Source organism: Nannospalax galili, unplaced genomic scaffold (assembly GCF_000622305.1).
Source record: "Nannospalax galili isolate Female #2095 unplaced genomic scaffold, S.galili_v1.0 scaffold617, whole genome shotgun sequence".
In the NCBI taxonomy this organism is placed as follows: Eukaryota; Metazoa; Chordata; class Mammalia; order Rodentia; family Spalacidae; genus Nannospalax; species Nannospalax galili.
Genome location: NW_008341872.1, coordinates 1,723,072 through 1,738,053, shown reverse-complemented (window position 1 = coordinate 1,738,053; position 14,982 = coordinate 1,723,072). Strand labels below are relative to the sequence as shown.

The 14,982-nt window shown below is 38.3% G+C and overlaps 1 protein-coding gene and 1 long non-coding RNA gene across 3 annotated transcripts in view; one reads left to right on the top strand and one right to left on the bottom strand.

The window, feature by feature from the left end:
- The window catches only part of LOC103737622, a 190,307-nt gene that overhangs the window by 26,807 nt on the left and 148,518 nt on the right, over positions 1-14,982 (bottom strand). The gene's annotated exons all lie outside the window — the stretch shown is intronic.
- Positions 1-14,982, top strand: part of Veph1 (ventricular zone expressed PH domain containing 1) — a 243,699-nt gene that overhangs the window by 165,563 nt on the left and 63,154 nt on the right. Inside the window, exons 9-10 of one of the 2 annotated variants that reach the window (XM_008837452.1) lie at positions 2,527-2,666; positions 7,155-7,289. In XM_008837452.1, the coding sequence (XP_008835674.1) occupies positions 2,527-2,666; positions 7,155-7,289 (275 nt within the window). The remainder of the gene's footprint in view (positions 1-2,526; positions 2,667-7,154; positions 7,290-14,982) is intronic. The other variant, XM_008837453.2, reaches the window with a different exon arrangement.

Genomic DNA, 14,982 nt, shown 5'->3' with positions numbered 1-14,982 from the left:
AGTAAAGCTCTGAAAAAAAATGAGAATATTGAAATAGACCCAGTTTGTTGAAAGCATCAACAGAAGCCTGATATTGCAGAACTACTGATTTATTTTTATAGCCAATGCATATGCTCCTAAGTAAAGGATCTCCTCTTCTACCACTTTATTTTATGTGATCTGAGACCCCTGTGGTTTGGATATAAAACAAATAGTTCCAGTGCAAGTGAAATAAATCTAATCACTGTTTATTTTCCAAATAAAACATACATAAGCAGTAAGAATTTGGGGAAAGGAAAAAGACAGAAACTGTTTTCTCGTGACAAAGTCCAACATGTAACTAACTGTCAAGCTAATTACACAGGTTCTCAGACCAGGGCTTGTTGCCTTTGAAACTTTTCATCAAAGGAAAACATATTGCTGTTTAATGTAGACATTATACCTAGATTTATTTCACATGACATTTCTAGGCATGTGAACTTATAGGATAGTTAATTTCCTGTTTCTTTAGCATAAATGTCTAGTTGGATAGTTGACTACAGGATCATCCTACATAGTCCACACTTGCCTTGAATTCATGACCCTCCTGCTTCTCCCAAGTACCTGGGATTACAGATGTGCACAAAGGCAGGCTCACCATAAATCAGTTTCAATTGAGTTTTTCCGAACATCTGGTCAATTATTCTTTTAATTACCATTGTATTAACTAGTTTTCCATCACTACAACAAAATTCCTGAGACAAATAACTTCAGTAGACTGGTTTAGGTGGTGACTAAGTCTATCACCTTTATTAGACTCACCTCAACTTTAAAGAAACTCCACTCCACCTCTACTTTTAATAGTTGGCATAGTGACTCTGTTAATTTTCAGAATGTTGTACTTAAAATGTCAGATTAATAATAAAACAATAAATTTTAGGTGAGCTATCAATATGACTCTACAGTTTATTTTTCAATATCCTATTTATTTATATGTATGTGTGGTTTTGACTCTACAATTTAAAAACCACTCATGGTAGAGCCTAAAGCATCTCAATATGGTGTCAGCCCCGCTAGTTCAAAACCTGACTCACACTCTGCCACAGGGCTAGCAATGTTGAGTAATTTTTTCTGGATCCTTGAACTCCACTCATTTGTCCAGACACAAATTATCTATTTACCTATTAATCTATACTATACAAGGTTATGTGGTGAACAAGATAGTCTCAGTGGTTCACTAGTCTAACTTTCTAATGGACCAAGTCTTCTCATCTTTAAAAGACAAATAATAATGCCCGTGTTTGTCTCCTTTTCATTGCTGTGACAAATGCCAGTTGGAAGCCAACTAAAGGAGGAAAGGTTCATTTTGGCTCCTGGTTTCAGATATTTCAGTCCATGGCAAGCTGGTCTCACTACTTTGTACCTGAGGTGATACAGAACATCATGGTGCTGGAGTATGTGGCCAAGGAAGGTGCTCATGACAGCCAGGGATGAGAGAGAGAGAGAGAGAGAGAGAGACTGGGTCAAGGAAGGTACACCCTCCACAGCATGCCCTTAGAGTGACCTACTACCTCTGAGTCCCACCTCCTAGTTCCCAACACCTCCCAATAATGTCATCAAATGGTTAGCCTTCCAATAGATTGACTAATGGGCTTAGAGCCTTCATGACCCTGTCATCCCTGCTCCCAAAGTCCATTGGTTGGTAATGAAGCCTTTAACATAGGAGGCTTTGGGCAACAGTTCAAATTCAAGCAATAATTCCATTCATCTTATATGGCTGGAAAAATTAGATGGAGTCCAACATGTAATATTTGCAAAAGTCAATCTGTGGGACTATTACTATCCAGAACTTCATACAGTGTCTAACACACATACAGTCTCAACCTATATGTACTTCATTCATTCATTCATTCATTCATTCATTCATTCATTCATTCTTGACTGCCTATATGTATGGCTCTTCACAGCTACAGCTCCATGTCACTCACCCACCACTTGCCTGTCCTTAAGGAGTAATCTCATTAAATCTGCTGCTATTGATCTTCAAAATGCAATTACCTTTCAAACCAGACCAGAGAGAGCAGAGGAGTCCACATCTCTGACAGGCATTTATTGGAAGCTGTGTTCAACACAGCCAAGAGAACAGCATCAGCAATTGGAAGCATGCCACCACTGACAAGTGATGCTGCATGTTCTCCATTCAGTCATCTTCCCACGTTACCACTTCCACATGTCCAATCAGATGACTATGACATGGGAACACGGGGCCCTTTATTGTATTAATTGGATGACTTTTTACTTCTGTAGAAGTTGCTTGATCTTTTCATTGTTGCATGTTATTTAAAATAAGAAAAAAGTTGATCAAATACAGTCTGTCTAAAATATGTTAATTTACATCTAACTTCCATGAAATGGATCTATTCCCAAATACAGAGGTGACAGGAGTCATTAGCTCACAGTTTTCTTTTGAAAACTGAAGATTGGTTTCTAAAAGTGCTTATGTTCTGAATCACAAAGCGTCACTCTGGGAGGAAATTAATGTTTAACAATATGTGTGTCTATTTCTAGATACTGCAAGAAATTGTGTGGCAAAGCTGTTTTTCACCTGTTCTCTGAAGGATCATTATTGCCTGTACAGCAAGTCCAGTTTCATCCTCATCAGCCAAGAGCCTCAGCCATGGATCCAGATCATGTTTCTATTCCAACAGGTATGTATAATTCATACTTCAGTTCCTTAACGAGGTGCTTCAGTGTGAAGTTATAATCATTTTTATTGAATTACTAATTCTTTGGCCATAAATGATATGTAGATAGCAATAGTACATATAAATTCATTAGCATGGAGTTTCTATATTTTAAGATGATTTCCTTTAAAAAAAAATATATCCTGGGGGACTGGAGAGATGCTCAGCTGTTAAGAGCACTGGCTGCTCTTACAGAGGACTCCGGTTCAGTTCTCAACACCCATGTTGTAGCTAACAACCATCTATAATTTTAGTTCCAGGGGATCTTATGCCCTCTTCTGGACTCTGAGGGCATTGAATGCACATGGTACCTTTAACATCCATGCAAGCCAAACTCTCATACATATAAAATAAAAATAAATAAATAAATAAATAAATAAATAAATATTTTAAATATCCTGGATCATTAATCAACAACTAAACCTACCTTATCTTGAATTCCTTAGGTTTAAAACTATAAGAATAAGAGTGTGGGCTGGAGTACAATTAGCAGTAAAGCTAACCCATTCCAGCTGTTTTATATTCACATACTTACTAGGACTGAAGGTGCATGCCCATCAGGTGGTTTCGGGGGCTATATGCTGTTCTGATACTACCCCCCTCTGAAAAGGTGACCTTCAAAATTTAGGGATTAGACAGGAGTTCTTAAATACTTTTGACATTTTTGGACTTTGATACAGACCAGGCTGCTAAAAGGTCTAAGGACATTTTGACTTTTAGCCAAGAAGGAAACCGGCTACTTTTCTTTGGGGTCTTTTTACCCTAATTTCCTAGCCAATTTCTACCTCCTATTCCTATTATATCACTTTCTGAAGAGGTTACCCAAATTTGCCAATGGGGAATAAGGACAATTCACTCTGGCTTCTTCCATGCTGAACAGGGACACAGGGTGAGGCAATTGGGGTACCCATTCAGTGGGTCTATCTAAAAGACTCCCAAACTGTATAACTCTTAACAGTGCGGAGAAAAGAAAATCCTTGACCAGTGCCTAGGAGAAGTGGAGGAGAAGTAAAGGCAAGAACAGTTAGCATTACAAGTTCTAGACAGAGAACCAGAAAAAAAAAATCAGAACAGAGCAAATTGTAAATGTCCAAATCAAAGTCCACTAGAATTTCTTGAGGAGCGCTTCCGAAAGCATCCCTCTATTGGGTTCCTCCTCATTTTTCTTTTGGCTGCCAAAGCTGGACTAGAGAGTGATGAACTCAGGATTTGTTTTCAGGCACTTTAACAGCTGTTGGAGTGACTAGAATCAGTGTCAGTTCCCTCAAAAATTACTTCTAGGCCAAGAAGAGAAAACAAATTTAGCCATCATTTAAGAACATCTTTTTTTCTTAAACATCATTTTTGTTGACAAGAAAACTGAAGGGTAGACCTCCAGGACACTTGTCTTTTCATGCTTATGTTTTGAAAAATGAAGTGGGAGATACAGGCAGGTGAAGGGAGAGGCAGAAGCAGGAAATGCAGGATGCAAATGTCACAATACGCTTGAAAATTAGAAAAGTAGTGAAATAGTGCATTTATTTCAGTTAATAAAATATTTCTATAACAGCTCCTACAAAAGTCACCACCAAAGCCAGTGAGATGCTCAGTGGGTAAAGGAATTTGCTCCCAAGCCTGACAGCCTGAATTTGATATCCAGGACCCAGAGTGGAAGAAAACCAACTCATGTAACTTGTCCTCCGACTTCCACATATATGCCATGGCAAGCACACTTCCATATACACACACAGACACAGACAAATAAAAAATAAAGTAAAATTTAGGGCCTGCAGAGATGGCTCAGTGGCTAAGAACACTGGTTGTTCTCACAGAAGACCCGGGTTCAAATCCCAACACCCACATGGCAGCTAACAACTGTCCATAACTCCAGTTCCAGGGGATCCGACAGCCTCTTCTGACCTCCGTGGGCATTGCACAACACAGGTGCACTTACCTACATGCAGGCAATACACGCATACACAAAATAAAAATAAATAAATAAATAAGTAAAAAGTAAAATTTAAAAGTCACCAGCCAAATAGTCTGTTTCTTTATAAAGTAAGGCTTATTGAGCAAAAATAAAATTTAGTGCTAAATGCATCATAATCATAAAGTAGAACTACAATATTTAAGAAAATATGTTGGGCATGGCTTAAGGAAGTCAATTTTTACTATAGTGTCTTTCTATGGAGACTTAATAACATCTCATAGAGAACATTTCAGATTTTGATATGAACCAAACGCATGCAAACAAAATAATATTTATTTTTCTTCCTTTTCTTTAAATAATGATCTTTGTTTTCTTCCACTTTACTTATATTCTTCAAATAGTTTTCATCAGCGATTTTGTATTTGGTTTCATCTGACTTGGTTTTTAACGGTTGTCAGTTTTCTGAAAGTAAACCAAGAAAACTTGATCTTTTTTTTCATCTCTTCAATATCATTTTATTGACTTGGTCTGATTCTTTCTCCTTCTCTTTAAAGTTCCCAGAAAACAGCTATTGCTGATGTTTCTCTGAGTTCTGTTCACTATAATGCTCCCTTTCCTTCTCCATATCTTTGATGGGATGTCATCTTCCGGGTAAATCCTAGCTTGGGAGCAAACCCACATCAAACTTCCATCTGGTCATTTCAAACCCAGCACGGTCTTGTGTAGTGGAACAAACTCTCACCTTTATGTCAACTTCACACATTCATGGACTTCTCTGATTCACAGATTTGTCTAACTGCTCCTCTTTGGATTAATGTTTTATTAAACCAAGTCCTGCTCTTGAAATGAAAAGTCACGTACCGTATGTCTCTAATAGTAATTAGGAAATTCCCGAGTGTGTCCACACTAGGAATTGCATAATCAGTTACTGGCTCATAAACTTTAAAATCTGCCAGCCATTAACATGGAGTTCATGATCCTTTGCCTTTCTCTACTCATCAAAAGAAGCAGCTTATTTTAATGATGATCATGAGATTGTCCTGGAAAGATTTTATTAATTCTCACTCACTAAGTAGAAGCTTGTATACACAAACTGTCTAGTAAGCCTTAGTCACTGACATAGAAAATATGATTTAGAACCAATTCTCATTGTATCCTATATCACGGTAGAAAACAACATTGATAGTATATGTAAATGAATGATATTTATATCATTTATTCATGTTCTATATGTTGTTATAACATCCTTTTAAATTGAAAGGCTTCTCACATTTACAGATATAACATCATAGTATAAATTATTATTAGACACATTATTGATTAGTAAATATATAAACATAAGTTTAACAAATCCATTGAAAAGTTGATTTTCACTGGCTTTATGGGAATATAGCAAAATATAGTTCCCTTAAATTAGTGACTCCTTGACAATACAAAGAAATTATCCTGAAGTTTTAAGAGTATTCACTCATGGGGCTGGAGAGATGGCTCAGTGATTAAGAGCATTGGCTGCTGCTCTTCCAGAGGATCTGGATTCAGTTTCTAGCGCCCACATGATGGCTAACGACCATCTATAATTCCAGTTCTAGTGGATCTGATGCCCTCTTCTGGCTTCCATGACATGAATGCACTTACATACATGCACAAAAACCACTCGTGCATAAAAAATAAATAAATTAATTAAGAATATTCACCCATCATATATTTTAGCATTGTGCTAGATAGTTTTAGTGTCAACTTGACACACCTGGGTTGAGGGAGCCTCAATTGGGGAATTTCCTTCATTGGCATGGCCTGTGGCCATGTCCATGGGGCACCTTCTTAATTGCTGAGTGATGTGGGAGGGCCCAGCCCACTGTGGGTGGTGCCACCCCTGGGCAGGTGGGCCTGTGTTGTATAATAAAGCAGGCTGAGCAGGGGTCAGGGGGGAGCAAGTCAGTAAGCAGTGATCCTCCATGGCCTGTGCTCCAGCTCCTGCTTCCAGGTTCCTGTCCTGAGTTCCTACCTTGGGCTCCCTAATGAACTGTGACCCGGAGATGTAAGCTGAACAAACCCTTTCCTCCCCCAAGTTGGTAGTGGTTAGAGTGTTTTGTCACAGCAATGAAGAAACAAACTAGGACAAGCATGAAAGTGTTTTGTTTGCCCTGTGTTTACTCAAACTGTTCATAATTGCACATATAAAACAATGAGCTCTTCACTGTTTGATCTCTATTCTTCATAATTCACTCTATATAAATAGACATCACTGTTGAACTCTAGTTTTAAATTTATACCTTCATTCCCAGATCTGTGATAAAGTAAATCTGAATAATTATATTAACCACTTTCCAATTAAGAACCACTGTTGGGAAATGGTCAAGATAACACTGTGTTATAAGGTTTAGGTATCTGTATAACAACATCAACTAGTTTTGAAATCTTTAACTTAATAATTCATGCTAAAGTTCAAACCAAGCAACCAAGCCTTCATAGTACTTAGAGTCCATCAAACAGTATCATTGGGCCCAGGGGTAACTGATGTCTCTATCCTTATGCCCATTCAGAGCCTGTTTCCTGAGCCCCTGTCCACACAGAGTGGTTCTGTGCAGTTCCTCAAAGCTCTGTGGGAGAAGACCCAGGCCAGAGGAGCCCACAGCTTTGAAGTTGCCATGACAGAGTCCACATTTCCTCAGCAGAAGGTAAATGCTTCTCTCCTCAAACACATTACTTAAACCAAGATTTAATATTGCCTTTAAACAGGTTGCCTTTTGTCATGAGAGTTCAATTTTTCCCTTCTTTTATTGTCAGAAAACACCAAGTAATAACATTTGGATTTGGGCCTTGTGGTACATGCCTCTAATCTCAGTACTCAGGAGGCTAAAGCAGGAGAATCACAAATTGAGGCCAGGCTGGGCTACATAGTGAGACCGTGTCGGTCATCATCACCATTATCACCATGACTTTCATGTGGTTTCATAGTGGAATCAAGACAGAGTGGCATTGGTAGACAAGGCCACTGTCCTTTAGGTCCACAGATTGACACAATACAGTCCACTCAGACCACACAAAACACTGTAAGCACTATATAGAATCAAAACATTTTACAGGAGGCTGGAGAGATGGCTCAGCAGTTAAGAGCACTAGCTCATCTTGCACAGGAGCCGGGTTCCATTCCCAGCACCCATGTGATAGCTAACAACCATCTGTAACTCCAGTTCCAAGGGATCCAACATCCTCTTCTGACCTCTACTAGTGTTGTATGACACGGGTGCATTTACATACATGAAGGCAAAACACTCATATACATAAAATAAAAATTAATAAATAAATACAACTCTTAAAAAGTTTTTACAGAAGACTGTGAACTCAAGGATTTTACAAGAGCGAGAGGGATCTTGGCTCCAGGTTCTTTGATGCTTTTCATTTCTTCCCTCCAACTTCATCTTTCCATGGTCCTCAACAATCACCCACTAAGCAAGAAGATGTAGACAAGTTGGGTGAGAAGAGAGAAGGTATAGTCAGGGTGAAAAAGGTCTGTTATGGTAAGAAAATGTGATGCGAAACCCTGGACACAGAAGCTTCACCCTCGCAGTAGACTGAGACCTCCTGAGCAGGCAGCTGTACCAGAAAAAGATCGAAGCAGAAGAGACCCACCCACTGAGTAGAGGGAAAGCACAGTACAGGGACGTTGGTTAGTTCATAGTTTACTAGGACAAAAGCCATGGGTATACATAGAACAGGTTATGATTAGAAAAGGTCTGATCAAGGACAGGAATGCAGGAAATGATCAGGGAAAGCCTGGCTGAAGATAGGAACGTGGGGCTAGAGAAATGACTCAACAGTTAAGAGTACATACTGCTCTTGCAGACCTGAGTTTAGCTCCCAGCACCTACATCATGTGACTGACAACCACCTTAACTCAATCTCCAGGGGATACAAAACCTCCTTCTGCAGGCCCTGCATACACATGTGCACATAACCACACACATATACATACACATAATTTAAAAAAAAAACTCTTTTTAAAGAAAACTTAGGCGGCTAGACTGTTCTTGAGTAGATGGTACAATGGTTTGAATGAGTGTATACTTTTAGAATTCCAAATATCGTAACTTACCCCATTGAATATTATATGATAGTATGAAGAAGTGGGGACATTTAGAAAGCAATTAAGTCATAGGGGTAAAACCCTCATAAATGGGGTTAATGGCTTCAGGAAGTACTGGGTGGAATGAGTTAAGCCTGCCTCCTTTTCTGCCTTCCACTGAGGAGAAAGTTCAATGTGCCTGTTGGAAGCAGACACTGAGCTCTTATTAGTGCCTTGGTACTTAAATCCCCTAGTCTCCAAGACTATAAGAAATAAATTTCTGTTATTTTAAGTTGCTCAATATCAGGTATTTTGTTATAGCAGTACAAATACATTAAGAAAGAAGGCCTGACCTAAGTTGGAAGTTGAAGGAAAAGGATGGATTGATGACCTATTAAGAAAATCAAATCAACAATACTTGGTAATTGATAAGCAAAATGGAAGAATCTAGGAAGACCTCATGTGTGTCAGTTGGTCAAATTGAAAGAAGAAATACCATAAAGGAATCTGATGAAGATGGGGAAAAGTTAAAGCATTCTGGCTGTAGTACACATCTTTCTGTCACTGTGACAAGAGTATACCAGAGATAAACAACTTACAAGGGGGAAAAGTTGGTTTTAATTCATTATTTCAAGTCTATGGTCAGTGAGCTATACTGCTTTGGGCCTATGGTGGCCAGAACATCATGGTGGGATCCCATGACAGAGGAAGCTGCTCACCTCATGGCAGCTGAGGGAGAGAGAGAGAGAGAGAGAGAGAGAGAGAGAGAGAGAGAGAGAGAGAGGTGCCAGTGTCCCAGTATCCTTTTCACAGTACACCCAATAACCTACCTTTCTTTCACTAGACCCCAGCCCCACAATAGTGCCAGAAACTGGCAACCAAGCCTTAAAATTGCAGGTATTTGAAAGATATTCCAGATTCAAACTATTGCACATTTACATATTTTGGTGGCCGAAATGGCAGAGTGGCCCTCACAAAGAAAGGCATGGCTGGAGGTACAGACTTGCGAGTGTCGAGGTAGCACTTGATGTCATGGCAGTAGACTGGATTACTGAAGGGACTACACCTGTGGGGAGCGCAGAAGGGTATTCATCCCTCGCTAACATCGCCAGCTTCTACCTGTAAGCTTTTTCTCAACTCAAAGATCTGAGTACTACTTTTTTTTACCTTCAAGTCTAGTAATAAATACTGATGCCTGCTGGGAAATCCAGAGGTTCTGTTTATACACAATCATGGTTTCTGACCTCATTTTACTTATTTTTGTTGTTGACATATAAAAATTGAACATTTTCTGGGGTATTACATGAAGTTTCAATATATGTATATATTGTATAATACTAAAATCAGGATAAATATCTCTATATATACTCATTTAGCATTTCTTCATGAAAAAATATTCAAAGACCTTTATCATAGGTCTTTGAAATATATACAATATCACTACTTCAGCCATTCTACTGCACAATACAATACCATGTTTATGTCTCTTATCTAGCTGTAACTTGTTACCATTTGACCAGTCTTTTCTTTTCTCTCCTTGTTTTGTTACTGAGAAAGGAAATAAGTACATGGATAGTAAGTAAACTCAAAGTACAAGCAAACGCTGGGGAGATGCTCAGTGGGTAAGAGCACCTGCTCTAAACACAGGAGGGCCCAAGTTCAAATTCCCAGCACCCATAAATAAAAACAAGCATGGCTGCACCTGCCTGTAACCCCAGCATTAGGGCAGGGGGACAAAAGGCAGATACTCAGGACTTGCTGGCCAGCCATCCTACCTCAAACAGTGAGCTTCTGGTTCAGTGAGAGACCCTGTCCCAAGAGAAGTTAAGAGAGGAAGACACCTGATATCCTCTTCTGGCCTCTATATGCACATTCGCACACACACACACACACACACACACACACACACACACACACACACACCACAAAATAAGGAAATGCAAACAAGTGGCAAATTAAGCTGTTACATTGTGAAAAGTCATAAGTGGTAAAGAATTGCAACAGGATGAGAAATAGTTGTAACTAATCAGAATGTTATTTATAATGTCTGTAAAACAATAAAGAATGCTCAACTATTGTATGACTATTCCTTGGCTTTGATTTAAGAATTTTGACACTCAGTATTAAAAGAAAAAAATGAAATCCCACAATTGCATCAGCATAAAGTAAAGTGGAATTATTTGTACATTTCATTCAATGTTTTCAACTGCTGCATAATGTTAAAAGACAATGAGGTAAGTTCTCATAAATTTTTATTAACTCTATTTTAACTGGAGACAATTAGTAAATTAAAATTTGGCACCTACTTTAAGTCATAAGAGATTTTTAAAAAATTAACTTGGCAACCAATTTTATTCCGTTATTCATGTTTCTATTTTGTGCCAATAAATATTTCTCCAGGGAAAATTTAACTGTAAAGCCAATTTTTTGAAATGTTCTAAGTTTCATAATTTGGTTTATTCATGAGAATAGAAAAACATTAATATCTGGAATGTACATTGTGTGGCAAATTTGTCTGTCCCAAAATTTCTCAATCAGATTTACTTTCTCTCATCTTTTATGAAGAATTTTCTATATTAAATTCAAAATATCTAAGAGAATTGTGAAGGCTTCCTCATTTTCACAGTGTGTGCCAGAATACACACACACACACACACACACACACACACACACACACACACACTCGCATTGAGGAAGGGAAGGCATTGTCTCTTTGTTTAAGTGGACTTTCACTTCTGCCTAGTGAACTCAGGAGAAGGAAAAGTGCCTGAGTAACTAGAGTGTGACATGCTGGGAGCCCGTCATTATTGCTTTTAAATAGAATCTTGGAATTTCAGAACTGAAGTCAATCACTAAGGTCTGTTAAATTAAGGCCAGGTGTGATGGTGCACACCTGTGATCCCAGCACCCAGGGTCTTAAAACAAGAGGATAGCAACCTGGGCAAAATAGCAAGACCCTGTATCAAAAACCCAAACCAAAGTAAATAAATAAACAAATAATAATAAGTAAAATCTCTGCTAAGTAGTGAACTTCTTGAGGGCAGAGATCTCCCCGTGTTTACTATTTCACTGCCATCGTGACACAGTACTTGGCACAGGGTGAGTTCTCAAAAACAGGTGTCAATTGACTAAACAAATGTCATTTTCAAATATGAAAATTGGAAGCAAGAAGACCTGTTGAAAATCAGTGGCAGAGCTAGAGCTAAGCTGCATACCATTGTGACATCAGGGCTGTCACCAACACATCTGGTTCTTCTCTCCTCTGGGTACATGAGAGAATCACATTTCCCTGTATCTTGAAGAAAACCTTGGCCTTGGGGCTTGCTTCAGCCAATGAAATGTGAGAAGAGTTTTGTGTCACTCCAGTCCCAGGCATTAAAAGTCAATGTGAGGGTGCTGCGTTTTCTTTCTTTCCCTGCCTTGGTGACCAGAAGCAAATATTGATGTGGGTTGACAGAAGGTGGGAGCAGCCTGTGTTCTGAGTCCCAACATGAAAGACTACAGCTCTGAAAAGCCAGCTGATCTCACTGCTCATTTTGCATGCGAGGGAATAAATCTTTTGTTCTGCTAAAAACTAAAGCTTTGAGGACTGGAGAGATGGCTCATTGATTAAAAGCAGAAGACCATGTCCTTGTAGAAGACCTAGGTTCAAATTCCAGCACCCACACTGCAGCTAGTAACTGTCAGTAACTCTAACACCCTCTTCTGTACTCCATAGGCATTGCACGACACGGGTACACTTACACACATGCAGGCATAGCACTCATACACATAAGAAAGGGGAGGGCTGGAGTGATGACTCAGCAGTTAAGAGCACTGATTGCTCTTGCAGAGACCAGGGTTCAAATCCCAGCACCCACATGGCAGCTAACAACCATCCATAACTCCAGTTCCAGGAGATCTGACACCTTCTTCCAGCCTCCGTGGGCATTGCATGACACATATGCAGGCAATATGCTCATCCACATAAAATAAAAATAGTAAATAACTTTTAAAAACTGAAGCTTTGGTATTAACTTTCTCCATTCATACACGTACCAGAGTAGCTAAGCATGACATGGCTTTGAAACTCAGCTTCACCACTTACCTGGGTCTTTGTCTCTGTGCCCCAGTTTCCTCTTCTGTATAGTGGAAATAAGAACCCTCGGACCTCCCTCCTGGAGCTTTGGGGACAGAGCTCTCAGAACGGTGTCTGCACACTATGATAGGTCAATAAACGTAGCTAGTATTCTGATTCTCAGCATTTCTCATCACCTCACCCCCTCTCACTCTCTCTCCCCTCCCCCTCTTTCTTTCCTTCTCTCCTCCCTTCTCTCTCTCCCTCTCTCTATTCACTTTCCCATACTCAACACACATTCAGTCTCACAGGAGCACTAAAGTATGAAAATCCTTATATAATACTATAATATTTTGTTACAAAAATATAACAAAGGTTAATATCATTAGTAGAATGCATAGGTTCACCAGTTCAAATGAAAATTATCATTCCTACTCATATGGAATTTGATAAAATACAAAACCACTTTTATTAATCACGCATCCTGAATCAAAATTTTATTGTCTGTCGCCCTAATGAAACTTGTCTCCGAACGTGTGTGTCCCTGCACACTTCTCACCCAAAGCATCACAGACATGTAATGTATACTCAGTGTGTGTTCACTGAATAAAATAAATGAGTTGCTGTTACTAACTAGAAATGAAAATCTATATTTTAAGATTATATGTATAATATGTAATATAGAAAACTTTATTATTATGCTTAGTAATAAAATGTTGCAAATATTTTCATAATTTTCAAATAAAACCAGAATACCCACTGTCTTTTACTTTTTAGTGTTTTTAACTAGGTCTTGAACCTAGAGTCCCAGGCATGCTAAGTAAGCACTTAACCACTGAGCTGCACATCCAGCCCTCAATTCCAACATTATGAGATAAATGCATCATCATTCCCAATTTATTAATGAGTAATTATGTAGAAAAGAGATTAATTTCCTCAATATCACAGAGCCATGGGTTGAAATAAGACCTGAATAAACAGTGACAAGTCAGGTTCTTGGATGAGAACAATGAACTTTTAAAAAATGTTAATACTTCTTAAATTAATCATTTTAATTTAATTTAAATTATAGTCAGGTAATTTCTGAGACTATGAAGTGATGATAAAGTATAGTCATAAAAGAGCCACTGAGATGACTCCATGGGTAAAAGCACTGGCAGAGCATGCCTGACTCCTAAGTTTGATCCCCAGAACCATGGTGGAAGGAGAGAATTGAGTCTCAAAAGTTGTTCTCTGACCATGGACTGAATGTACACATACACTAATAACCAGACTACCAAGAATAGTTCTTTAAACACAGAGCTGGTAACCAAATGAGATTAGTTTGAAAGTCTGGAAAGAAAACTAAATGAAAGAGGACTTACCTAAATATTAAAACATGCAATGAAAGTATAATTATTAAAACATTCCAGTTTGTGGGAAAAAAATAACATACAAACAAAACAAACTAGTTCAGAAACTAGCATAGATAGATAGATGATAGATGGATAGACAGATGATAGATAAATGATAGATAGATAGATAGATAGATATAGATAGATAGATAGATAGATATGTATTGTTTCTAATTATAGATAGATAGATAGATAGATAGATAGATACATACATACATACATACACACATACATACATACATACATAGAGTCAGTTGAGATGAATATATAATGACATATAAAGCAAGTTAAATACTATCTTTAAAACCTACAAGAAAGAGAATAGATATCAAAACCCTAAAACTAACTCTAAACAAAGAGAAAAATGTAAAGCTGCCTCCTATAATTAGAAATTAGGGGGCTGGAGAGATGACTCAGCAGTTAAGAATACTGACTGTTTACAAAAGACCTGGGTTCACATATGGTCATCTCAATAGATGCAGAGAAGCCTTTGACAAAATTCAGCATGCATTTATGTTCAAAGTTCTAGAGGGAATTGGACTGGAGAGAACATACCTCAACATAATTAAAGCCATATGTAACAAACCCACAGCCAACATCATTCTAAATGGAGAAAAACTGGAAGCATTCCCATTGAAATCAGGAACCAGACAAGACTGTCCACTGTCTCCACTTCTCTTTAACATAGGGCTTGAAACTCTTGCAAGAGCAATGAGACAAGAGCAGGAAATTAAAGGAGTACTAATTGGGAAAGAAGTGATCAAATTATCCCTTTTGCAGATAATATATTATATCTGACACCAAAAATTCCACCAGAAAACTCCTAGATATTATTAACAAGTTCATTCAAGTGG